General features: G+C 38.6%; 1 protein-coding gene and 2 pseudogenes across 3 annotated transcripts; 1 reads left to right on the plus strand and 2 right to left on the minus strand.

Moving 5' to 3' along the window:
* Nucleotides 1-134: 134 nt before the first annotated feature.
* Nucleotides 135-7,702, plus strand: LOC148692231 (uncharacterized; annotated as a pseudogene). Its single transcript, XR_015954258.1, has 5 exons — nt 135-398; nt 609-698; nt 946-1,026; nt 3,383-3,450; nt 3,531-7,702. The product of XR_015954258.1 is annotated as an uncharacterized LOC148692231 (transcript).
* A 142-nt stretch (nt 7,703-7,844) lies between these two features.
* LOC137744077 (protein DETOXIFICATION 44, chloroplastic-like) lies at nt 7,845-10,920 on the minus strand (annotated as a pseudogene). The gene is made up of 10 exons (XR_015954297.1): nt 10,678-10,920; nt 9,849-10,596; nt 9,613-9,725; nt 9,411-9,511; nt 9,165-9,328; nt 8,973-9,044; nt 8,761-8,875; nt 8,550-8,645; nt 8,351-8,472; nt 7,845-8,275 (listed from the first exon to the last, which is right to left on the minus strand). The product of XR_015954297.1 is annotated as a protein DETOXIFICATION 44, chloroplastic-like (transcript).
* A 2,000-nt stretch (nt 10,921-12,920) lies between these two features.
* On the minus strand, nt 12,921-23,378 carry LOC148692232 (uncharacterized). The gene is made up of 4 exons (XM_088681842.1): nt 23,158-23,378; nt 18,444-20,356; nt 18,296-18,349; nt 12,921-13,050 (listed from the first exon to the last, which is right to left on the minus strand). The coding sequence occupies exons 2-4, from the start codon at nt 18,728-18,730 to the stop codon at nt 12,960-12,962; spliced, it is 432 nt and encodes a 143-aa protein (XP_088537968.1). The 5' UTR covers nt 18,731-20,356; nt 23,158-23,378; the 3' UTR covers nt 12,921-12,959.
* Nucleotides 23,379-26,307: the final 2,929 nt, after the last annotated feature.

The following is a 26,307-nucleotide window of genomic DNA, read 5'->3' on the forward strand; positions in this document are numbered from 1 at the left end:
ACTCACGGGTTTTGGAGACAACCAAAATATTTTTTCTTTTTACTTTTCCCCAAAACAAGGAAGGTGTTTCCCACCTTCTTTTGTTTATAATTTTTATAGCCAAAGTAGTTTGGATTGTTGTGTAGCCGAAAGCAATGCAAGTTGGCCACTATCCAACAGGTTCCACTTCCGATGCCGACCCTCCTCCACAACCACTCATCGCTGATCTTCCTGATTCCGGCGACCTTCATCCTCATTGGCCTCAACGTGTAATTCCTGAAGGTGGACTCTACCCTCCTCGCCATAACTGGCAGCCTCGCATCGATTTTCCCCGATTCACTACTGGTGAAGATCCACTTGCTTGGATTTATAAATCAGAACAGTTTTTCACCTACTATTCCGTTCCTGAGCTTCAGAAGGTCTTAATAGTCTCGTTTCACTTGGAAGGAGAGGCAATCCAGTTGTGATATCCGTTCCCAAAATTATTATTTTATTTTATTCTTGACGTATTTCGAAGATTTGATTGGAATTAGTTCTTTATTTCTTCAAATTTAAGAAAAACGAAGTGAGGGGTACTTTAGTCATTTCCAATTTTCTCGACCTTTTCGGTCAACTCTTGAATTGGTTAGGTAGAGTTTGATGAGCACGTAGGTGTAAACATATCTTATTTCCGAGTCCGAATAGAGAAGTTAGAGTCGTTTGAAGTTGGTGGCATTTTGGTAATTTTACCAAAATACTATCATTAGAGTGAAACCTCTAGAAAAGGGGGGAGGTTTCAAAAAATGGAAAGGGGAGCTGCCTAACCCGTTTTAGGGAGAATTGGACCATAAACCCACAAAACTTGACCCGCTTGTATCTTCTTCATCCGAGCTCCGTTTTGGGTGATCTTGATGTCCATGAAAAGCTCTTGACGAGTCCTACATCTCTGTGATATTAGATTTCCCCATTTCTTTTCCATCTTTGCAGTTCAAGGTCGCAAAGCCCATGACTTTTTCAGCGGTTTTATCATTTTTTCGGCGACTCTGGCAACGATTTCCTTCGAGTGAGGTATGAAACTTCATCTACTCTTCATAATCTTCAAGTGGGTATGCTTAGTTTGTGCTTTCGTATTCATTTTAGAGTTGGGGTGTTTAGAACCCTAGAAATCCGGTTTTCTCCGGTGAAATTGGACGGTTTCCGGTTAGAATTTATCGTCAGCCTAGTTGTGAAAAGTGTTTCCCTTGTTGAGCTCTAGCTACCACGTAAATTTGAGCTCATCTAGTTAATGTTGAAAATTCGGGGTTTCTAAACCCTCCATCTTGACTTCCACCACGTGTGGCGGTGCGTGGGATCGTTCACGAGTGTTGTCTAGGTTTCAAATACCTTCTAGTGACCATGTGAACCTATGTCTAGCTCGGTTTCCAAAGATTCAATTGTTTGGTGTGGTGATCAATTTGGACCGCCACTTGTTTGTGTGATTGACGAACTACGAATGGTTTGATCCCTGTCTAGAATACGTAGACAGCCTAACAAGGAGGTTAGATGCATCCATAATGCTTACGAAAAATAACTATGCAATTCGATTATTGAGTTGTGCTTGCCCATATCCCGAAGGTGGGGTATGATAGATACGGATTTTTGGTGACGTCACGTGTCAATTCTGGACCTATGTCGGGATTGGGTCGTGACAACTTTTATGGTATCAGAGCATTGGTCCCCGGACCTTTGAATTTTCAATGGACGCTGATGCTTGCCCTGTAGTATCAGTGGTGTCAAATTTAGAGTTTCCTTAAATTTGTGAACCTTGGAGGGAGAGACTAGTATGTCTAGCCTATGGGATATGAATTGGGTAGCTATGTTGACCGTTCGTTCGAATCATTTACATTGGTTGTGGTGATTCAATTCGTATCAGTTTCGTTGTCTTCTTATTCCAAGTGTTATGTCCGAGAACGTTATGTTCTTTGAAATCTGGTGGCTAAAGTTTCCTTAGTGAGTTAGTCGTTGAGGTAGAAGTTTAGTTTCGTGGTGAAGTGGTTGTCTTGAAATCCCCGTGTTGAATTTGATTGACAAAAGCGTTAGTGGGGAGATACTTCTTGGATTCGTATTTTTGAATTCTTGAAGTATTGAAAGTGAAGTTGGTTAAATTCTTGGTGTCGAAGAGAAGGGCGAGATCCTTATCCGATGTTGATGACGTGATTGTCAATACGAGTTCGAATAGTGGTGTGGTAGTTCCTTGTACTTTGGCTTATGGAAATTTCGGGGGCGAAATTTTTATAAGGTGGGGAGGATGTGATATCCCGTCCCCAAAATTATTATTTTATTTTATTCTTGATGTATTTCGAAGATTTGATTGGAACTAGTTCTTTATTTCTCCAAATTTAAGAAAAACAAAGTGAGGGGTACTTTAGTCATTTCTAATTTTCTCGACCTTTTCGGTCAACTCTTGAATTGGTTAGGTAGAGTTCGATTCCATGAGCGCGTAGGCGTAAACAGATCTTATTTCCGAGTCCGAACGGAGAAGTTAGAGTCGTTTGAAGTTGGTGGCATTTTGGTAATTTTACCAAAATGCTATAATTGGAGTGAAACCTCCCGAAAGGGGGGAGGTTTCAAAAAATGGAAAGGGGAGCTGCCTAACCCGTTTAAAGGAGAATTGGACCCATAAACCCACCAAATTTGACCCGCTTGTATCTTCTTCATCTGAGCTTCGTTTTGGGTGATCTTGGTGTCCATGGAAAGCTCTTGACGAGCCCTACATCTTTTTGATGTTAGATTTCCCCATTTATTTTCCATCTTTGCAGTTCGAGGTCGCAAAGCCCACGACTTTTCCAGCTGTTTTATCATTTTTCTAACGATTCCGGCAACGATTTCCTTCGAGTGAGGTATGAAACTTCATCTACTCTTCATAATCTTCAAATGGGTATGCTTAGTTTGTGCTTTCGTATTCATTTTAGAGTTGGGTGTTTAGAACCCTAGAAATCTGGTTTTCTCCAGTGAAATTGGACGGTTTCCGGTTAGAATTTATCGTCGGCCTAGTTATGAAAAGTGTTTCCCTTGTTGAGCTCTAGCTACCACGTAAATTTGAGCTCATCTAGTTAATGTTGAAAATTCGGGGTTTCTAAACCCTCCATCTTGACTTCCACCGCGTGTGGCGGTGCGTGGGATCGTTCACGAGTGTTGTCTAGGTTTCAAATACCTTCTAGTGACCATGTGAACCTATGTCTAGCTCGGTTTCCAAAGATTCAATTGTTTGGTGTGGTGATCAATTTGGACCGCCACTTGTTTGTGTGATTGACGAACTATGAATAGCTTGATCCCTGTCTAGGGTACGTAGGTAGTCTAACAGGGAGGTTAGATGCAGCCATAATGCATACGAAAAATATCTATGCAATTCAATTATTGAGTTATGCTTGTCCATATCCCGGAGGTGGGGTATGATAGATACGGAGTTTTGGTGACGTCACGTGTCAATTCTGGACGTATGTTGGGATTGGGGTGTGACACCAGTGGTTTCGATGGCAAGATTGTTTGCAAACCACTCTTCTGTGAGGGGATTTCACACACACATTTTGCAGAGAATTTACAATTAGGTACTCTCAAAATGCACTATTGAAATTGAAACAATCATGTACTCTCAAAGATTACATCACTGAATTTAGGCGTTTGGCAAATAGAACCCATGATTTAGGGTCTATCTTGTTAAAGACTTATTTCTTGGGTGGATTGAAACGTGAACTTAAATATGATGTTAAGCTTTTGCGCCCTTCTGATGTGCATGATGTCATTTCAATTGCCTTACAAATTGATGCTAAGTTGTGTGATTTGAAGAGTGGCTATACTAAGCCTTTTACACAATCTCGAGTGTTACACACCCCTACTACACCACACACCACTCCGAGTGTTAAACCTTCTAATTTCACTGTGAAACGGTTATCTCCTGAGGAAATTCAGAGAGAAATGGAGAAAGGTGAGTGGTGGTTTTGTGATGAGAAGTGGCGCACAGGACATAAATGTGCTACTAAGCAACTCTTCATGCTTGATCTAGCATACCCTGAAGAGGAGATCACTAGTCAACTACTAGAAGAACCTACACATGAATTATTACAAATGGAACTTAGTGAATGTTCGTTTTATGGCACACTTGCTAAGACCACTGTGAAAACAATGAAGGTAATAGGTTCAATGAATGGTCAACAAGTCACAGTTCTCTTGGATTCTGGAAGCACCCATAACTTTGTGGACTCTAGACTCCTTAAGAAATTTGTTTGGCACACCTCAGCCCACTAAACCATTTGAAGTGATGATTGCGGATGGGGGTAAGGTTAGTAGTTCAGGTTGATGTACTAATGCTGCTTTATAAATTGGGGGTTATGAATGTGGTGTGGATCTATACTCCTTGCCATTAGAAGGGTGTGACATAGTATTAGGGGTCCAATGGCTTTCCTCAGCTAGCCCGGTTCTTTGGGATTTCCAGTTACTAACTATGGAATTTACCAAGAATGGTTCTCAGTATAAACTCAGTCATAGTGATACAACTGCTCCACTGATTCAAGAGGTGACTCTTCAACAGCTTGACAAAGAGATTTTCAACTGCAATTTAGGTTTGTTCATTTACTCCATTAAAGATAGAATGGTTGAAGCTTATGATTTAAAACCCTTGCAACTTAAGCAACTACAAGAAGTGTTGGGGTAGTTTGAAACCATTTTTGTCTGATCTACTGAGCTACCACCTAGTAAGGTTCACAATCATCAAATCCCACTACTTCTTGGATCTAAACCCCCTAACATAAGACCTTACCATTATGGTTCTTGACAAAAGACTGAAATTAAGAAGGCAGTTCAAGAACTACTTAATGTAGGTTTTATGAGACCAAGCCACAATCTCTTATCTTGTCCAGTTCTCCTTGTGAAGAAAAAAAAAAGGAACCTAGAGAATGTGTTTGGACTACAGGGAGCTTAATGCCATAACAATCAAGGATAAGTACCATATTCCTCTGATTGATGATCTCTTGGATGAACTACATGGTGCTAGGTTTTTCACTAAGCTTGATTTAAGGTCCGGTTATCATCAACTTTTGATGCATCCTCAAGACATTGAAAAAACTGCTTTCAGAACCCACGAAGGTCACTATGAGTTCTTAGTGATGCCTTTTGGACTCACTAATGCACCTGCAACATTCCAAAGCCTTATGAATGATATATTCAAACCCCATTTGAGGAATTTCATCCTTATGTTCTTCAATGACATATTAGTCTATAGTAAGACTTGGGAAGACCATATGTTACATCTTAAAATGACATTTAAGGTGTTGCAGCAGCACCAACTTTATGTTAAAAAGCAGAAATGTTCTTTTGGTCAAAGTAGAGTGGAATATTTAGGCCATGTCATATCAAGCCAAGGTGTGGAGGCTGATCCCTCCAAGATTCAGGATATAATGGAATGGCCTAAGCCTACTGCAATGAAAGAATTGCGAGGTTTCCTTGGTCTCACAAGTTATTACAGGAAATTTGTGCCTGGTTTTGGCAAAATCTGCCAACCACTCTACCATATGACTAAGAATGATGGGTTCTTGTAGACCACAACAGCTGAAGTAGCTTTCCAGAAGCTCAAAGATACTATGACCTCTCCACAGGTCTTTGCTTTGCCTAATTTTAAACTGCCATTTGAGTTGGAATGTGATGCCTCTAATAATGGCATTGGTGCGGTTATACAGCAACAAGGGAGACCAATTGCATTTACTAGTCGAGCTTTGGGACCTAAGAATCAATCTCTCTCCACCTATGAGAGAGAACTCATTGCAATTGTACATGCTGTCAAGAAATGGCAATCTTATCTTCAGGGTAGGCATTTTATAATCAAGACTGATCACTGCAGCTTGAAATATTTTCTCAACCAAATGGCTCATATAACATTCCAACAGAAGTGGGTTTCCAAATTGATCAGATTCGATTATGAAATTCATTTTAAGAAGGGTGCTGATAACATAGTCGCTGATGCCCTCTCTAGAAGACAAGTCACAGATCATGACATTCAGTGTTCTAATGGGGTAAATCATTCATCCATGAATTGTCACGCTATCTCTTACCCCTATTTTGGGTGGTTGGATGAATTAAGAAGATACAATGAAGAAGATGCTTGGATTAAGCAAAAAATGGCAGAGGTTACAAACTTTGGGAGTGGAGTAACCAGTGGTTCTAAGTTAGCCCGTTATCATGTTGATAATGGCTTGCTCAAGTACAAGTCCAGGATAGTAATTAGCCCCAATTCCACTTGGAAGCTTAAGCTTTTGGCTGAGCACCATTCAACACCTGTCGCAGGGCACCAAGGTGTATTGAAGACCTATCATGGCTAAAAAAGGGTTTCTATTGGCCAGGTATGAAGGGAGACATAAAGACCTATATCTTAGAGTGTAATATTTGCCAACAAAACAAGTATGAAACTCCACCTCCTCCTGGTTTAATTCAACCTTTGCCAATTCCTCAAAAAATTTGGACTAATATAAGCATGGATTTCGTTGTGGGATTACCACCTTGCAAAGGCAAAACTGTCATTTTTGTGTTAGTAAATAGGCTTACTAAGTATGCTCACTTCTTAGCTTTAGCTCATCCCTATACTACCATAACTGTTGCTCAGTTGTTTGTTGATAACATATTCAAGCTGCATGGAATGCCATCTACAATTGTGAGTGACAGAGATCTGTTGTTCCTGAGCACTTTTTGGAAGGAGTTCTTTAAGTTGCAAGGATCACAACTTTGCATGAGCTCGGGGTGCCATCCTGAGAGTGATGGACAAACTGAGGTGGTCAACAGGTGTGTTGAAACATATCTGAGGTGCTTTGTGGGAAACAAACCTAAGAATTAGGTCAAATGGTTACCATGGGCAGAGTGGAACTATAATACTTCCTATCATACTTCTTCAAAATTTACTCCATTTGAATTGGTATATGGGTACCCTCTTCCTCATGTTACTTCTTATGACTTAAGTACTGCAAAAATGGACTCTGTGGAACAAGAGTTGATTGAGAGGGATAAGTTGCTTACCATACTCAGGTCTAACTTAGTAATGGCTTAGAATCGAATGGCAGTTCAGGCAAACAAGAAAAGGACTGAGAGAGAGTTTTCTATTGGTGACTTAGTCTATCTTAAGTTGCTGCCATATCAGTTGCAAACATTGGCTTCACATGCTTATCACAAGCTACACCCTTGATACTACGGTCCTTATGAGGTATTGGAGAGAGTAGGACCTGTTACTTACAAGCTCAAATTACCTGAGGGATCAAAAATACATCCTGTTTTTCATGTCAGCTGCCTCAAGAGGCACATGGGAAATTTGGATCTACCTGTAACAGCACTGCCAACACTGACAGATGAAGCTCAGATGCAGGATTCTCATCCATCAGATGCTCCTTTGGCAATAATTGCCAGGAGAATTTACAAGAAGGACGACAAGACAAGTGTTCAGTTGCTAGTACATTGGGTTGGACAAGAAGAGAGCACAGCTACTTGGGAGGATTACGATGATTTTCATGCTGGGTTCCCAACATTTCAGCTCTGAAACCTTGTGGACAAGGTTGGTTTTAAGGAAGGAGTGATGTTAAGAAGTGCATTTTATTCCTTTTGTTTGTAATTTCAGTTTATTAAATAAAAGGGTTTGTCCTTTAGTGAGTTGGTTATGTAATGGAATGCTGAGTCGGCATTTCTGAGTGGAAAAGCTACTTAAATGGAGCAATGGCCTCATTGCTCCTCGAACGGTTATTTGAGTTTACTCATTAAAAATTCACACGAGCTTCTTGCTCGTCTTCTACACAGTCCATATCTCCATAGCTACACTGTCCAGGTTGAGCAGGTTCTTAACAGTTTTAACCCGAAAATATAAATAAATCTATATCTTTCATGGTGTAAGAACTTCCCTTTCGATTTCAGAATCTTTGATGTCGTTTTGTATATATTTGTAGGCGTTTTATGTTATACAAGAACCTGGTGAAGTATGGACGGGAAGAAATTTTCGGTTTGGAACGCCGATCATCATCTGCATCCCGACATACTAACTTTAGCAAGTAGTCGGAAACCAGTCGAAGTCACTCCTTCTTGTTGATCCAGGTAGTCTTAATAATCCGGCAGGCCCTTGACAACCTTAGGATAACTTGTGTTCGAAAACAGGTTACACCAGTAGCATCAGACTTCAGACAGTTACTTGTGTTCGATAGCCCCTGATGAGTATTTTTACCTCCTGTCCCAGGAGATTCAACATTCGTCACGTTAACTTTCCTTTTTCCTCTCATCCCAGACCAATTTCCATGGTCCGGTTCTTGTGCCCAACCTGGAATGCAATAGTATTTGTCAGGAAGAAGTTCAAGTTGCGCGATGACAGAAGCTCGTACAGAAATTAGTTTAACTCCAAATCCCGGCTACTACGCGCAATGCCATGAAGAGAAACAACCCGGTCCAGACTCCAGCAAGGCCAAAAGACGGAGAGGCAACAAGTATGACCGCGGAAGAAATCAGTCCTACTAACACCTACCCAAACAAAAAGAGAGGTGAGAGGAGACCATATGATATAACCATTTGTTGTTCATGATAGGATCCGGGAATACCATCGAATAGGCAGCAAATCCAAAGTCTGAAACTCCGTAGTACAGTCCGTCAATAACAAATGCTAGAGCGTTTATTGGCTGAGATCCAGCAACAAAGTGGCAAACAATATCCATATCAGGTATGTGTAGCAGTGCAACTAATGCACACATGAAGCAAGTAATAGTCCATAGGCTTCCAACAAGTAAATTGTTCAGATATGTAGTTTCCTACCAATAAACCAGACCACGCAATTGCCAGGACTTGAGGGTCTGCTGAATAAGCTAGAAAAAGCTTTAAAACCGATGAATAACATAATTCCCAAACCAATTCCCGTCACTAAACCAATCTGTTTGAAATTCAAAGAACAGTGAATGTAGATTCAGAGGAAAAAAAGGAGATCAATTAACGATGCGAATGAAACAGTTGAAAAGAAAAATATGAACCTGTAGAACTCTATAAATTACTAGGCGTGCTTGTTCATAATCTTGTTGGGAGTAACCATTGGCGAGAAGTGTCTGAAGAAACATCATTGTAATGATTAAACTAGATCTAGTTCGTTCACACAATTTATTTCATTCAATTCTTCTGCGTAAATTGTTCACGTCATATGAAACTTGTAAAGTAAAATATCACACCTGACCAGCCAGTGCTAAAGCATCGGTAAGCAAAGATACTGCCAACCAAACTTGAATGCAAATCTGATGGCCAGCCATGGGGATAGGACCCTCCCGGGCTGCCACGGATGTGGCTAGTGTCGTGGTTACAACGACTGCTAAGCTTCTGCCAATAAGAAGGACCCCTGACAAATACAAAGGGCATTTAGAAAAAACTCAAATATCAGTATCATCTATATTTCATAAACAAGTTCACAAAGAACCTACCAGATTTAAGGTAACAGATGATTCTTCTCCCATCAATATAGGCAGGGACAAGTAATACTTCACCATTCAATATCCACAAAAGAATAACAGCGATGAGGTACCTTGCGATAAATAGACATGAAGAGTTGTGATAGAAACAAAACTTGACAGAATTTTATGATAGGAACATCAAGATCAAAATCCACCAGTAAATTAAGTTTACCACATCGTTGATGTACTCAGAAATCACCGTAGCAATAGCAGCACCGCGGATTCCAAAATCAAAAATAAATATCAATATTGCATCCAATATAGCATTAAGTAAGTTGCCAGCAACTGAGATGAAAGAGAAGACATTGTCATTTTCTTAGTTGGAAAACAATACAGTTGAGTTCAGAAACATGTTCTCAGTTGGAAGACAATACAGTTGAGTTAAGAAAGATGCAGAACAATACATACCAACAGCACACAGAGGTGTCTTTGTGTCTTTAAAGCCACGAAATGTGCCTTGTGCGGCAAGTGCAATTACAATCGGTGGAGCACCAAATGCCCTTAGGGCAAGAAAATTCTCGGCAGGTATTCACATTGATGAATCCTATAACAACATCAAACTCCATTAAAAAAAATCCAGAAACATCATCAGTCAGTTAATGTCAAAATGCTACATATCCCGCGGTGAGAAAAATTTCCTACTCCATATACTAGTCTTTCTCTTCCATCCTTATCAGCCAACTTTGAAACCTTGAAGCCCCTTTCAAGGTAAGGAAACCTTGATACCCCTTTCAATTTCATTTGAATGCTGTGATAACGTCTCTAATAACGCAGAAATGGAAGAAAAAGTTTGCTACATACTAGTGAAAAATCGACAGTAAAAACTACCTAAACAAATACGAAATTCAACTCCAAAATCAATCATGATATTCATAATCATGTGAAAGAAAGAAACAGCACCAAGACAATAAACAAACTGAATTCGACGGAAGTAAGTAGATACATATGGAGAGTAAAGTAGCACAAAGTAGCATGCATCACATTAAACTGATAATTGGTGAAGATTGACATACAGCATATATACCCATGGCATTCATCAAGACACCCGACCCAAGAAAAAGTGCAACAGCTTCAGCTACGCCAAAGGTGGCAGCAAGAGCCAATGACGTTGACACCGAGGGAAGGAGCTTCTTGCTCTCCCTGTCACCCTGAAAATCTTCACAAAACCATTTTGATTAAAGGTATTATTACTGAACTGCAAATATAACAAATCTTTCTAGAAAAAGTTGCTGATTACCATCCTCGGCCTTGCTAGCCAATGCCTGCTCTTCAGCAACAAAAGATGTAGTGATGTTGAGCAATGGAACGTTAAACAATTTAGAAACTAAGTTGAATACTGAAGCTGACACCCCAACTGCTGCCAATTCAACCGACCGTACACAATGCATAAACTGTCAAGATTTCAGATACATGGATGAAGGACCACTGCTAAGGCTATCTCCAACCGAAGGGTACACAGGGCCAGAGGGTCAAAAATAGCCTAAAAACCATCTCCATCCAAAGGCTAGGCCAAAGGGCTCATGGGCCCCACTGAACAAAAAAGGGCCTAAGGGCCAATCGGCTGGCCCAAATGAGCCAGCCAGCCAGCCCGTTGGCTAGCCCAATTTCTTTTTTTTTTTTTTTTTTTTTTTTTGTTCTTTTCCATTTGGCCAGCCCACTTTTCTCTTCTTTTTTTGGACATTTTTTTTTAATTTTAATTTCTAATTTTTTCCTACATCATTTCTCACATATTTTTCACCATTCAACACTATCTTACCTCATTTTATTTCAATTCTTCACATTCCATATTATAACCTTTTGGCCCTCGGTTGGAGACGGTTTTTTGTGACAGCTAAAATGAGCCCTATGGTAAGAAATATGGTCATGTATTGTTCATGAAAATATTAATTTCTTGGAGGGTCAGTCAGAGGGCTAAAACGAGCTATTTGACCAGCATTCAGTTGGAGATGGCCTAACATGCTGACATCAGCTAGCTGTTATATTTGAATTTTTTTTTAACAAAATTAAAAAATAAAAATAAAAATGAAAATTTTTTTTTTTCCTATAACTTCCTAAACCATTAAACAACATTAAATAACATTAAGTCACATAAAACAATATTAACTAACATTAAATAACATTAAACAACATAAAAATTATACGACATAAAAAAAAACATTTAATAACATAAAACTTAAACGACTACTCCATGCTTCTTTCGGCCCAAAGATGTGCAACAAGATCCTATTGTAGGTACTTGTTTGTGGCACGGGAACGTATCATCCTATAACTTCTCATGTACTCATTTAAAGAGATATTACCAGTTGTTGGATTCAAAGGGAAATTAGATCCATCATATATTTTTGCACGAGCCCTTATTAACCTATTTGGACCCTTTTTAAATTTAAATAATAAATTATGTTTGACCCTATGACCCTTTGGCCCTCGGTTGGAGATATTTTTTGTCACAGGGCTATGTTTGGCCTATGGTCCTCTGGCCCCTCGGTTGGAGATGGTAAGGCCATCTCCAACCGAAGGGTCCAAAGGGCCGGAGGGCCGAAAATAGCCTGAAAACTGTCTTCAATTGAGGGCTAGGCCAGAGGGCACGTGGGCCCCACGAAATCTAAAAGGGCCAAAGGGCTGGTCCAATCTAGCAAGCTAGCCAGCCCGAGGCTGGCCAGAAATTCTAGCATTCTCGTCGGATATAACCGACAGGAATATATTTAATATAAATATATTCATGTCGGTTATATCCAACAGAAATGCTTAAACAAATTTTTGAATTCAACGGCTAGCTGACGCCAGTTATAGTTGGATTCAATTATTATTATTATTTCTTTTTTTTTTTGGGCAAATTTTTTTTTTTAAATCTTAAAAATTCTAATATTTTTTTTTCCTATAAATACCTAAACCATTCATTAAATTTAAGTTCTAATTTTTTTGGTTTTTTTGGGCCAGTTACCATTGTAGTTTTTAAATATAAGTTGTTGGATTTGAATTTAAGTTGTTGTAGTTTTTAAATTTAAATAATAAATTATGTTTGGCCCTATAACCCTTTGACCCTCGGTTGGAGACGATTTTTTGTAACAGGGCTAAAACGAGCCCTATGACCTTTTGGCCCTCGGTTGGAGACGAAGGAAAATATGGTTATGTACTATTCATTAAAATATTAATATCTTGAGGGCCAAAAGGCTAAAACGAGCCCTCTAGCCAGCCCTCGGTTGGAGATGGCTTAAGAAATATGGCCCTATACTATTTATTAAAATATTACTTTCTTGGAGGACTATAGGGTTCAAACGAGCCCTCTGACCCTCCTTCGATTGGAGATGACCTAATATCTTACCGCCTATTAACACACCAGGTATGGAGTTTTATCACATAACCCTCAGTGTCATTAGGAGTAGAACCATTTGTTAATTGTAATTTGTTTTGTCAAATCCGACATGGAATTCTTATATTATTTATCAAATACAAACATAATTGTATCAATTAACAAAAATCAAAATCAAAATCAAACATTTATTAATTAGTTAAGCTTAATCAAGGAACAAAGTTGATACCTAAATGCCTAACAAAGGTTGTGTCAACCAAAGAGGTAATGGGGTCAGCAGCAAGAGCCAGAGCAGCAGGCAATGCTATAGGAAAGATATGTTTTCTTTTATGAACTGTTGTAATAACAGGTGGTTGTTTTATATACATCTTACACACACACATGCAATAAACTAATGTTGTAAAGGTGGCATGCTTGCTGCCCATGCTGCAGCACATCAGAGCACATGAGCTGTACCATGTGGTAGTCTGCTGTCAAGGAATATTGCAGCCACGTGCAGTATTCCTTCTGTCCAGGTTGTACCCCAATTGTGCAGTTAATGGAGCAGATTGTGTTGTTGACGAACTGATCTCCTTTGATGTAGGAGATTCCTTAACACGCCCCCGCAAGACGGTGGCACCATCGGAGACACCGATCTTGGAACGAAGGAGATGGAAACGTGGACGTGGCAAGGATTTGGTTAGAGCGTCTGCAAGCTGATCAGTAGTGGAGACATGAGAGACTTGAAGAAGACCACGAGTGACATGATCCCGTACAAACTGAAAATCAATATCGATATGCTTCATACGGGAATGGAGAACAGGATTAGCACAATAGAACATGGCTCCAATGTTATCACAGGAAACAGCCGGTGTTGTGGGGAGAGAAATGCCAAGTTCACGCAGTAAGGACTGAATCCATATGAGTTCAGCAGTGGTGGTAGCAATGGCCCGATATTCGGCTTCGGTAGAGGAGCGAGAGACAGACCGCTGCTTTCGGGAGCTCCAAGAGATGAGATTGCCACCGAGATAGACAACATAGCCAGTCGTAGATTTGCGATCATCACGATCACCAGCCCAGTCAGCATCGGAAAAGGCATAGAGACGATGAAAGGGGCGACGACAAAGATGAAGGCCAAATGAAAGGGTACCCTTCAAGTAGCGGAGAAGACGCTTGAGTGCCTGCCAGTGAGTCTCGGAAGGAGAATGCATGAATTGAGAGAGCTTATTGACTGTGAAGGAGATGTCAGGGCGTGTAAGGCTGAGGTATTGAAGTCCACCAACAAGACGACGGTAGGGAGTGGGATCCGTTGGGGATGAGCCATCATGGAGCATGAGTGAGTGAGTGGTGGAGAGAGGCGTACTGACAGCCTTTGCACCATCCATCTTGGCATTGACAAGAAGATCATGAATGTACTTGTGCTGAGAGAGAAATAGGCCAGTGGCTGTGGGAAGGACTTCAACACCAAGAAAGTAATGTAAGGAGCCCAGGTCTTTGACGGAGAACTGAGTTGCCAACAGGTGAATGAACTTTGCTACAAGTGAGGAATCGTTTCCTGTAATAAGAAGATCATCAACATAAACCAAAAAATAAATTACAACAGTCCCATTTTTGAAGAGAAAGAGTGAGGCATCAGAGATGGCATTGACAAAGCCATGGGAGAGCAGAAATGAGTGTAATTCCTTGTACCATGCCCGGGGAGCCTATTTGAGGCCATAGAGGGCTTTCCTCAATTTACACACATGAGATGGATGATTAGAGTCAACAAAACCAGGTGGTTGGACCATATAGACATTTTCACGGAGTGTGCCATGAAGGAAAGCATTCTTGACGTCCAACTGACGAATTGGCCATTCATGAGTCACGGCAAGATGCAAAACAATGCGTATGGTAGTAGGTTTGATCACCGGACTGAAAGTATCTGAAAAAATCAACACCAGGACGTTGGTGAAAACCCTTGGCAACTAAGCGTGCCTTGTACCTGTCAATAGTGCCATCAGGATGCCGTTTGATACGAAACACCCACTTACAACCAATAAGATTTTAAGAGGGAAGGGAAGGAACGAGCTCCCATGTACCATTGCGAATTAACGCATTGAACTCATTGGACATTGCTTGTCGCCAAAGGGGATCCTTGACAGCCTGAGAGACACATGTCGGTTCAACTGAGGAGAGAATGGGATGTTTAGTAGCAGTCATAGCATACCGAGGATTGGGTTTGTGGATACCGGCTTTGGCACGGGTGATCATGGAATGATCGTTGAGCACAGGAGGTACGGGGGGGTTGGGGAAGGTTGGGTTAGAGGATGGAAAGGTGACAACAGTTCTATGAGGGTTTCTAGTGTATGTACGAACGGGGTTGTTGGAAGTAGGTGGCTGGATGTGATCAGTTTGGGTTGGAGAATGTGGTGGGGTGAATATAGGTGCGGTAGAGGTAGGGACCAATGCTTGGCGATTGGGTGACGGTAAGAGAGGAGGGATAGCAGCAGCAATAGGGATCGGGGCAGCGGATGGTGACGGTTCTGAGACAGGGGCATATTCTGATGATGATGATGATGTGACGTGTGGTGGCAGCGAAGAAGAAACAACCGACTCAACAGGCCTGGTGGGTAAGTGGACAGGAACATGAGTAACTGGAGAAAGAGAAGAGACCCAAGTGTGAGAGTTATGAACCGTGACATGGGGAGTGGAGGAAGGAAGGTTAGCAAGAGGAAAAGTGGACTCATCGAATTGAACATGCCGAGAGATAAAAAGTTTGTGGGAGGAAAGATCAAGACACTAAAACGCACTTTGATTAGATGAGTAACCAAGGAAGAGACATAGGCGGGAACGAGGGAGTAATTTATTGGAATTGTAAAGACGTAACCAAGGAAAACACAAGCACCCAAATGTACGAAGACGGGAGTAGTTGGGTTGTTCATCAAAGAGTTGAGTGAATGGGGAGAGATTATTAAGAATAGGAGTGGGCATACGGTTGATAAGATAGGTAGCTATTTTAAAGGCATAAGACCAATAGGTGAGAGGTAAAGAAGCTTGATGAAGAAGTGTGAGACCAGTTTCAACAATATGACGATGTCGTCGTTCGGCGACTCCATTGTGTTGAGGAATGTGAGGTGGTGTAAGAAGATGGGTGATGCCATTGGATGAGAGAAAATGTTGGAGTTTGATAAATTCGCCCCCACCATCAGTGTATAATCTAGTGATTTTTCTTTTGAAGTAATTTTCAACAAGTGCTTTGAAGGTGACAAAAGTGGAAAACACATCAAACTTCTTTTTGAGAGGGTAGAGCCATATATATTTTGTAAAATGATCAACAAAGATAACATAGTAAGAAAAACCATCAATTGAAGAGTATGGAGCAGAGCCCCAAACATCACTGTAGATGAGGTCTAATGCACCATGACTGGTGAGAGACGAAGTACCAAACGGGAGACGATGGCTTTTATTACATAGACATGAATGACAAACAGACTTGAACAACTTGGAAGACACATTAATGGAAGACATACGAAGGACTTGTTGGAGAGTTTGATGGCTGGGGTGACCAAGACGACGATGCCAGAGGTTGGGAGAGACCACCACACCCACCATAGCTTGTGGTTGATGAAATGATTTAGGAGACCACTCGTACACATCATCCTTATTCGGGCCTCGAAGAAGAACCGCCCCCGTGCTCAGATCCTTGATATGAAAGAAATCAGGAAAAAGTTCAATAGAGGTATTATTTTGTTTATTAAATTTAGAGATAGAAATAATGTCTTTTTTCATAGAAGGAACACATAGAACGTTTGATAAGCTGAAAGATTGGGAGGATAAGGAGGGTAAAGTGGTTGAACCGACATGTGTGATACCCAAACCTGAACCATTACCAATAATTATTTCATCAGGACCATCATATATGGCTGCACCAGAGAGAGTGTTGACATTGGAGGTAACATGGTGAGAGGCACCAGAATCAAGCAACCATGTTGGAGAAGAGGTGAACCGGCCATGGGTGGTAGGATTGGCCACGAGCGGACTGGAAGGTCCAGATTGGAGTTGAGGGCAGCGTTTGGCACTATGACCTTGAGTGCCACACCATTGACAGAAACCACGATAACCTGTGTTGTTCATGTTGGTAGAGCGGCGACCATTGTCGGTGAAGGATTGTTGGATGGGCTTGTAGGAACCACGAGAATTGGTGGCAATGGAAGATGTGTGGGGGTGCTCAAAGGAACTACGAGAAGGATTGCGAGAGAGAAATGACCCACGGTTGGAGTTGGAGTTGTGAGAGCGGAAGCCACGATTTGAGGTGTGGAAGCGAGATGTCTGAGTGACATTGGCAGTGATCACTGGGGGTACAACAATGGTATCATCACGCTTGAGAGCAGCTTCATGTTCAACCAGTTTGTCATGCAGGTTTTCAAAGGAGATTGAGGTGTCGTGGGAACGAACTACCGCAGCAATTTCCTTGAAGTCCGAGCCAACACCATTAAGAATGTAGAGGAGGAGATCATCATCAGAGAGGGGGACATCAATGATGGCAAGCTCGTCTGCAATAATGCGGACTTCTTGTAGATACTCAGAGACAGGCTTGTTCTCACGACGCAGGAGAGTAAGGCGTTCTTTGAGACCAAGAACGCGGGCACGGGCTTTGCTAGCAAAGAGATGAAGAAGCTTGTCCCAAGCCTCCTTGGATGTCTTGGCAGAGGCAATAAGGGAGATGACCTGCGGGGAGACGGAAGCAAGAATCGCATGAAGAAGGAGTTGATCTTGCCGAATCCAAAAGGTGCGAAGCACGGTTTGAGTGGTTGATGGGCAGAGATGAGAACCATCCACATAACCCATGAGGTCGTAGCCATAAAGAAGGGCGTTGAACTGAGCACGCCAGGATGGGTAATTGGTGGGTGTGAGTTTCACAGGTAATTGGGCTGTAGCGTTTATGGTGATCAAGGTGGGAGTAGTGGAGTTGAGGTCTGGTAGAGGGTTGGTTGTAGCTGCATCAGTGGCCATGGATGAAGACAGGAAAGAGAGGGATCAAAAAAAAAAAATTGCTCGTTAGAGTTTTTGGGCTCGTGATACCATATTGGAAAGATATGTTTTCTTTTATGAACTGTTGTAATAACAGGTGGTTGTTTTATATACATCTTACACACACACATGCAATAAACTAATGCTGTAAAGGTGGCGTGCTTGCTGCCCATGCTGCAGCACATCAGAGCACATGAGCTGTACCATGTGGTAGTCTGTTGTCAAGGAATATTGCAGCCACGTGCAGTATTCCTTCTGTCCAGGTTGTACCCCAATTGTGCAGTTAATGGAGCAGATTGTGTTGTTGACGAACTGATCTCCTTTGATGTAGGAGATTCCTTAACAATAAACTAATGTTGTAAAGGTGGCGTGCTTGCTGCCCATGCTGCAGCACATCAGAGCACATGAGCTGTACCATGTGGTAGTTTGCTGTCAAGGAATATTGCAGCCACGTGCAGTATTCCTTATGTCCAGGTTGTACCCCAATTGTGCAGTTAATGGAGCAGATTGTGTTGTTGACGAACTGATCTCCTTTGATGTAGGAGATTCCTTAACAAATGCAATCGACAGAATGTCCACAAAAATCCCATCAAGCTTAAACCTTTCATCTCTGCAAAATCACAAATTTACAACAACCCACAACACACCAAAGCTAATCACCCATGAATTTGAAATTGTGTATATAACATAAGATTAAAATCTACCTTAAACGACGAAGGCGGATGAAGAGGGAGTCGAAAGAAGACAATCTGGGAGGTGGGTTTTGGCCGGGCGGGTCGGCTCGCTTAGGAGCGTTGGCGGGCTTCGGCTCTTCCGGCGAACTTCGCAGCGAAGTGTTGGAGTTTTTCGGAGACGACGACTTCGGGAGGGTCCGGAGAGCAACGGAGGAGGACCTCGGGTTTCTGGAAAGTGTTTGCGCTTTTGAAAACGGTGGGTGGGTTTTTGAGGAATACATGCAGAGAAGGTGGTGGTGTGAGAGACCGCTCGCCATTTTTCAAATTCTTAAACAGACAAATTCCAGACTCCATTTTATAAAGAAAAGAGTGTGAATGTTGCAGAAGGCGTGCAACCATATGTTTTTGTTGTTATCTTTATCTGTAGCGACGATTTTAACGGCTAGATTTCGCGCTCAGAAAAATATCTCTGTTGGGCCTGGCGCCTTAACTAAAAGTGTGGTTACCATGAATTGGAGCCCAATGAGCTGTCAAAGCCCAAAAGGTAACGAAGCCCAATTCGTATCAATTCAAGCCCAATGGGCCATCAAATACCTTCCGCAAGCAAATTTGATTACCAAAATTACAATTTACAAGTGCTCATTGGGTGTCCACCTCTACATATTTTGTGGGTAAATATCTTACCTCAGCGATAGGGCATGTGTACCTACATTTTTATGTATGGTAACGATATCGTAATGATATCTAGTTGTTCATGAATCAGATAAACAACTACGGGTAATAATATGATATGATTGAAAAGGGTATAAATAATCATACTTTGCGCCTCATTCCAAGTAAGCAAACAAGTCTTTTAGGAAGAAAAAAAACTTACTACGTATCAAAGAAGTAAGCAATTGGGGAAATCCAGAATATAGGTAGTAAGGAATGAGATTTGAATCAATTACTCTTCCCAGCTAATCTAATTTCTAAATTTTGAAGGTACTCGATGTTTTAAATAAATGTGGAGAAGTAGAAAATTAGAATTTTTCCTCTCATAATCACTAAACGTGGTGTGATTTCAACAAAAGATAAGCACAAAATACTATAATGTTAGGGTGACTAAATTGTTAAGTCAAACTTGCAAACTAAATAATATGTCACTAATAATGAATAAGCACGTTAATCAATACTTAGATAATAATTAAATCATTAACAACTACATCATTTAGTTTACAAAATTTAATCTAAAAATTAGTCTACTTAGTATTATCCAATGAAAAAAAAAGAGAAAAACTCTTACTCAATCGTGATTGCACCAAATTGCTCATTGCATGAGGTTTGACTTTTTCAATGGCTTGTATACTGTTTGTAATGGAGGAAGTCATGTATCGAAAAAGGAAAGAAAAATGGTTCGTTTGAAAATGATGTTATAATGACTGAAAGCATTTTCAGATGATGGATTCATTGCATGACGGATTTTAAGGCTTGTCTCATCAAAAGTGTTTTCAACTATTTTAAAAACACTTTCAAACGAATCTTTAAAGTAGAATTGACTCAATCTCTTATTTCATGTGTTAGTAAACACGAGAAAAATCAGGAATTAACATATTTTAATACCCATTTTTAATAAATGCTAAAAAGCCAAGAATCGTAATAATCTTAGCTTTCATTTCACGTAATTAAACATGACATCACGATATCTTAATCTTATGGACATTATCAAATTGTGAAAGGGACAAAACTAATTCAGTATTTTATTTATACATTAACCGCATAGAAAAAACAAAAATCTTATATGGAACTTTTTCTCAGTTTCCTGATTTCTACGTTTGCTTGTCTCCCTCTCTCCCTCAATATCTGTAAACATGTTTATATTACAGCCTCCATTTCTGAAGATAAGGTCTGCACGACTTGAGCTTTGGACCTCATCTCGATCCTTCCATACCCTAAACAGCAAAGCCCTGCAGTCATTAAACATCAAATTTAGTTGATAATCTTTGTGGTTTAGATACTAATACTGATTCTTATTCTTTAATTTTTGTAAATTTATTCGTTTTTTTAATTACGAAGGATTGCATGATGAATATTTAAGATTTGTCAATGATAAGCTATTATAAAATCAATTACATGTAGAGCTCGTGTTGGATTGCTTCAATATAAGCATTTCTTCTCACTTTTGTTGAAAATGCGTTTACTTATAAATATATTACTAACTAAAGTTGAGTATTTTCTGAAGAAGCACGTAACTAATTTTATGCTCTTTACCAAATACATTCAAAAAAATATTTTTAGTTGTCAAAAACACTCTTAGTCTTCCAAATGCAATTCCAAACAGGCCATAGATTACCATCATACCTTACGATGGAGGTAGAAATTTTATTTAGACGGGCGACTTTAACCTCTTGTTTGTTATACTTGAGAACAAAAATATTCATCATAACCCTATCTTACATAATTTCATTGCCTCCGTCCATGCACACCCTTTTTTTTTTTTTTTTTTGTCAATTAATATTGGTTATTGGATACGTGACAAAGAATCGAACGATTAAAACGTCAAGTGTATAAAATACATAAAAAATACTAAAAAATCTTGAAAAATCTAAACCCACATGAGAGAATAAAATCCTCAATGTGAAAAAGAAAATTAAAAGCCAGTCATGAGTGAATGGTATTTATTTTAGTGGAAGCAACAAGCCAAGGAAGTATTATTACCCGAAATGGTAAGCAAATACTCAAAGAGTACGAAAATAGGTGCCAGACTAAAGCCAAACTTCAGGCAATTGAAAGGGAAATATCAGAGGCCCCTGACTTATTCACCAGGTTGGGTTGGGAAGTGGTCAACATCCTCCAGTTCTTCACCCTTACATGTGACTACGGATAAGTCCTTCACTTTCATATTTCTTGTTTTTGCATATTTTTAAGGGAAATGTTATTGGTACTCTAAAATTTTCATTTTACACTCCTCACAAATGTATTTTTCTTTCTTAATATAGAAAGTTTAGAGTATAAAATAAAATTTTTGAAGTGCTAATAACAATTACCATTTTTAATCTGTTTTTTTATTTAGCTATGGCAGCAAACAAAGCAACAAATTAATGAAGGGGAGTTCATCATTAACAAAAATAATCAAAGGAATTTAACAAAATAATAATAATAATAATAATAATAATAATAATAATAATCAGAGGAGAATCATCAAGTTATTAAGGAAATATTTAGCTTAATCTTTGGCTTTTGGGGTTTTACAAGTTGAGTTTAATTAGGGAGATATTTAGCTTCAAATAGCAAAATAATTAAAGGAAAACATCAAATTCAAATGTAAAAGGAAGAGATAAAATTGAACATCAAAATCAACTGGCCTACATCCCATCATTCGGATATAAGTTTCGTTGATATAAGTTTCGTTGATTCGTCTCTTTAAAATCTTGAAAAAGATCACTTTGTTCAAATGTAAGGCCCACTAATCTATCTTTTTAAAGTTCGTCTCTTTGAAATCTTGACACACAATTGAGATCCCTTTATTTAACTCAAAATGAACTCTGAGTCTGCTAATGTTTCAGCTTTCAAGCAGATAGGTTTCACTTGCAACACAGATTTTTCAAATAGCAAGGTACATTAGTCTTCTCAAACATAAGACAAAAGCATTACTAAGAGAAAGTAACAAGATTGCGAAAACAAACTACGAACCTTACTCAAAAGGCCACAATTCCTCAGGGAGAGAGTAAGAAGTCATGAAACTCAAGATGGATAGCGCTAAACATTGATAATGTTGGTTGATCTTTGATATCTAGCATAAATACTATTAAATTCTCATAAATTTTGATTCATATCAAAATTTTTGAATTTTGCCATAAAATGCAACTCACACAATCCAATTTTTGTATTCTCAAGGTAATGAATTTGATAAATAATGAATATACATATTATATATTATTCAATTCGGATTTGGGTACGGATATGAATTGAGGACCCTTATAACTATATCCAATATCATAACCGAATAATATTCACGGTTTTCCCCTATACCCAAAATATACCCGAATTTTCATACCCAAATCCAATCTATTCGGACGGTTATCCACGGTTATCGGATTTAACGGTTAGAATTGTCATCCCCTAATGAGTATTTTTACCTCCTGTCCCAAGAGATTCAACATTCGTCACGTTAACTTTCCTGTTTCCTCTCATCCCAGACCAATTTTCATGGTCCGGTTCATCATTAACAAAAATAATCAAAGGAATTTAACAAATAATAATAATAATAATATAATCAGATGAAAATCATCAACTTATTAAGGAAATATTTAGCTTAATCTTTGGCTTTTGGGGGTTTTACAAGTTGAGTTTAGTTAAGGAAATATTTAGCTTCAAATTGCAAAATAATTAAAGGAAAACATCAAATTCAAATGTAAAAGGAAGAGATAAATTGAACATCAAAATCAACTGGCCTACATCCCATCATTCGGATATAAGTTTGGTTGATCTGTCTCTTTAAAATCTTGAAAAAAATCTCTTTGTTCAAATGTAAGGCCCGCTAATCTGTCTTTTTAAAGTTCGTCTCTTTGAATCCTTGACACACAATCGGGATCCCTTTATTTAACTCAAAATGAACTCTGAGTCTGCTAATGTTTCAGCTTTCAAGCAGATAGCTTTCACTTTGCAACAGAGATTTTTCAAATAGCAAAGCACATCAGCCTTCTGAAACATAAGACCAAAGCATTACTAATAGAGAGTAACAAGATTGCGAAAACAAACTACAAACCTTACTCAAAAGGCCACAATTCCTGAGGGAGAGAGTAAGAAGAAGCCATGAAACTCAGGATGGATAGCGCTATACGTGGTTAAACCAAATCGAGAATGGCGCTATCCCTCCTGAGCTTAACAGATTCTTCCACACTTTTTAAACTCATGAGCCAGCAGCAGCAGCAGCAGAAGCAGATGAAGCTTGCTAGCTAGAGCTTCTGAGATATCTAAGTATGGAGGGTTATGAGTTACGGGAAGGGGCAGCAGTATTTATAGCAGTAGAATAGCTAAGGAGGGTACGTGAGGGATATAAAATACAAAACTACAAACATCACCTCTCTCTTTTCTCTCTCTCTCTCTCTCTCTCTCTCTCTCTCTCTCTCGGAGGCTTGGTGCCATGAAAAAGCTTGAAAAAACTACATTAATTTTCACAAATTATTTGTATGATCTACCTAATATTTTAGGAAACTTTAACGAAAAACTTCCGATATTATTTACTTTAAAGAAAAACCACATTTTACACTAAAAAGTTAATTCTAGTACTATTCATTTTACCCTTTATTTTGTCTTTATCGTTAAAACTCAAAGCTTTCAAATCATTTTCATTAATTTTCCTATTATTTTATGTAGGCTTATAATTTTATGCCCTTACCGTACGTTACCCTTTTTTTCCTCCTAGAATACTTTAGAGTGGACTCCTAACCCTCCTTTCAGTCTTTTCTTTTATAATTACAAATCTCTTTCCCTTAATAGGTTAATCTTTAGGATCTATCATTATGACATTACATAATTCACTTTAGTTATTGGATCTCACTGAATAATTTAACAATTAATGGAAATGTTTGTCTCCAACCGAAAGGCACCACTTTCTTCTCACACAAAATCCTCATCGTGCATGATATAGCAGATGAATTAAAGATGATGTCGAAAAGCGTAAACCGGACCAGAACAAAGCGCTGCAAATTTGAGTTTGCATGTCCAATTCAGGTCCATGACCTGACATTTCGAAGAGCACGGCAAAGGGTATCAAAATTATTTGTGGGCTTTTTCGACCAGATTCTTTCGTTTACTACCCAAATCGGACTTTGATATTTTAGGACGTTTCTTGTATTTTATTCTTTGTTTGATTCCTTTTTTACTAGGTTATTTCGAGGATTAAATTACATTTTAAATACTTCATCTTGCCGTTAGTTTGTTATCTTAGCAATTATTCAATAGTAAACTTTGAGGTTATTTTTTTCATAGTTTTTGGAAGACTCCAGTGCCCTTGTTCTTTAAGAATATTGGTGTTTGCTCTTCTCTTTGTCACGCTGCATCACATCATATGGCTCCACCTGTGAGGAATAATGCGAAGAAGTGTTGTTTATTAATATAATCACATACTGTTTAGTGCCTTGTAATTTTTTAGTTAATAATAATTTATTGAAATTTATTGAAAAACGATCATGAACGTACGTAGAACTTGCATAGCAAAGGTAATTAAGAAGTCATACAAGCTAAAAGAAAACCACAATTTCTTGACTTTCAGTCAACTTGAGGCATATGCATAACTCACCAAAAACAAAAGAAAAAACATTATGTATATGTTTGAGTTAGTTTTGGGTACACACGCGGTCTATATTTTATACATTAGTCATCGATCATTATTACAAAAAATTAGTCAAATTCAAAACTATCAAATATTCATTTATAATGAAGAAAATGAACGAATACGATTCTACAAAGAAACACTAAATTTAATTCATCAATCACGTGATTTCGGATTTAGGTAATTTTTATTAGACGATATTTGAGGTGAGATATAAAAGATAGACAGTTAGATTGTTAAAATATATTACATAATGAGTCTCTAAAAAACATGTTTCAAAATGCAAATAAAAAGCGTGTGTCCCGAATCTTAACTCATATATATACACATAAAAAAAATTCTTTCGTTTTTAATGAATCAATTATGCATACGCGTTAAGTTGATTGACAGAATAAGGAATTGTGATTTCTTTTTACGCGTATGACTTCTTATTTAAGTTTGGTATGCAAATTGTGATTTGTATGTAGACAAGATTTCGGAATTTCCTCGCCAAAGTTGCGTTTTCCTAATTGTTTGGTGTCGGTCTTAAACTTTATCGTCGTGAAACAAGACAAAAACTATATCAATTCACAAATGACAACCATCACGGATGTTTCAACGGTGGACGAAGTAAAAAATTTATTTCACACGGTGGATTTTGAATTTTCTTCTTTAGGCTCATGAATTATACAATAATAACTAAAAAGAGATTGAAATATTTTTGTAAATCTTCTTAACTTCAAAAAAAGATCGATTGCCATAACTTTACCACCAGCAGATCATTTTTCAAAAAGAAAAAAATCATAAATGACATGGATGTTCATGTTGCATGCATCAAAATACATAAAATGTTTATTATGACACGCATAACATACCATCATACTAAATAGTACTAACACCAAATAAGAACTTTAATTGAAAATGTAGGTATTCGACGAGTCTTAATATAAATAGACGATACGGGTGTCACATTTTAAATTATATTTTTTAAGGTCTTTCGACTTTAATTACATGTGATAAAACATTTTGTGTTTAAAACCTACAGATAAATTTCTCATGTATTGTGAATGTTTTAAGAATATTTTTAAAGTGAGAGTTGCGATAGATTTTTTTAAATTTAACAGTTTAACATTAATTCTTATATGATTATTATAAAATATTATGCTAAAATATAATACGATAAATAATCTGCATAAGATGATAGGAAATGCGTAGAGAATATCTTTTATAGTTTTTCTTTGGCATATCTCCTATTTATATATTTAAAAGTCCTTAGTCTTAACAGAATGGGAGTGCGCCTTGGGAATCGCATAATCCTGACTTTCATTTTCTGCTACCCGAAGTCCCAGGCAGGAGAGCAGTCCCCTACTCCCTCCTACTTAATACATGCCCAGAGAGAATGGAGCATTTTTGTTCACTATTATTTAGTATAATACTCATCATCTTATTTATTATAGTTATATGAATTTGAATTTCTATATTCATGTAGTAAATAAACATAAATTTTAAAATTCAAACTCATTTAATGATGATAAATTGAATAATGAGCATCCATCATATTAAATGACATTGATCAAAAATGCACTTTAGAAAGAAAGAAGG

Source organism: Pyrus communis, chromosome 12 (genome assembly GCF_041283825.1).
Source record: "Pyrus communis isolate YQ-2024b chromosome 12, ASM4128382v1, whole genome shotgun sequence".
Lineage (NCBI taxonomy): Eukaryota > Viridiplantae > Streptophyta > Magnoliopsida > Rosales > Rosaceae > Pyrus > Pyrus communis.

What these genes read in the sequence shown, in the direction of transcription:
- LOC148692232 (XM_088681842.1), bottom strand. Translation starts at nt 18,730, where the DNA reads ATGGCGAGCGGTCTCTCACACCACCACCTTCTCTGCATGTATTCCTCA. An exon ending in ATCCGCCTTCGTCGTTTAAG is followed by an intron (nt 18,350 to 18,443) that starts GTAGATTTTAAT and finishes GTGATTTTGCAG; the next exon opens with AGATGAAAGGTTTAAGCTTG. An exon ending in GACATTCTGTCGATTGCATT is followed by an intron (nt 13,051 to 18,295) that starts TGTTAAGGAATC and finishes TCCTATAGCATT; the next exon opens with GCCTGCTGCTCTGGCTCTTG.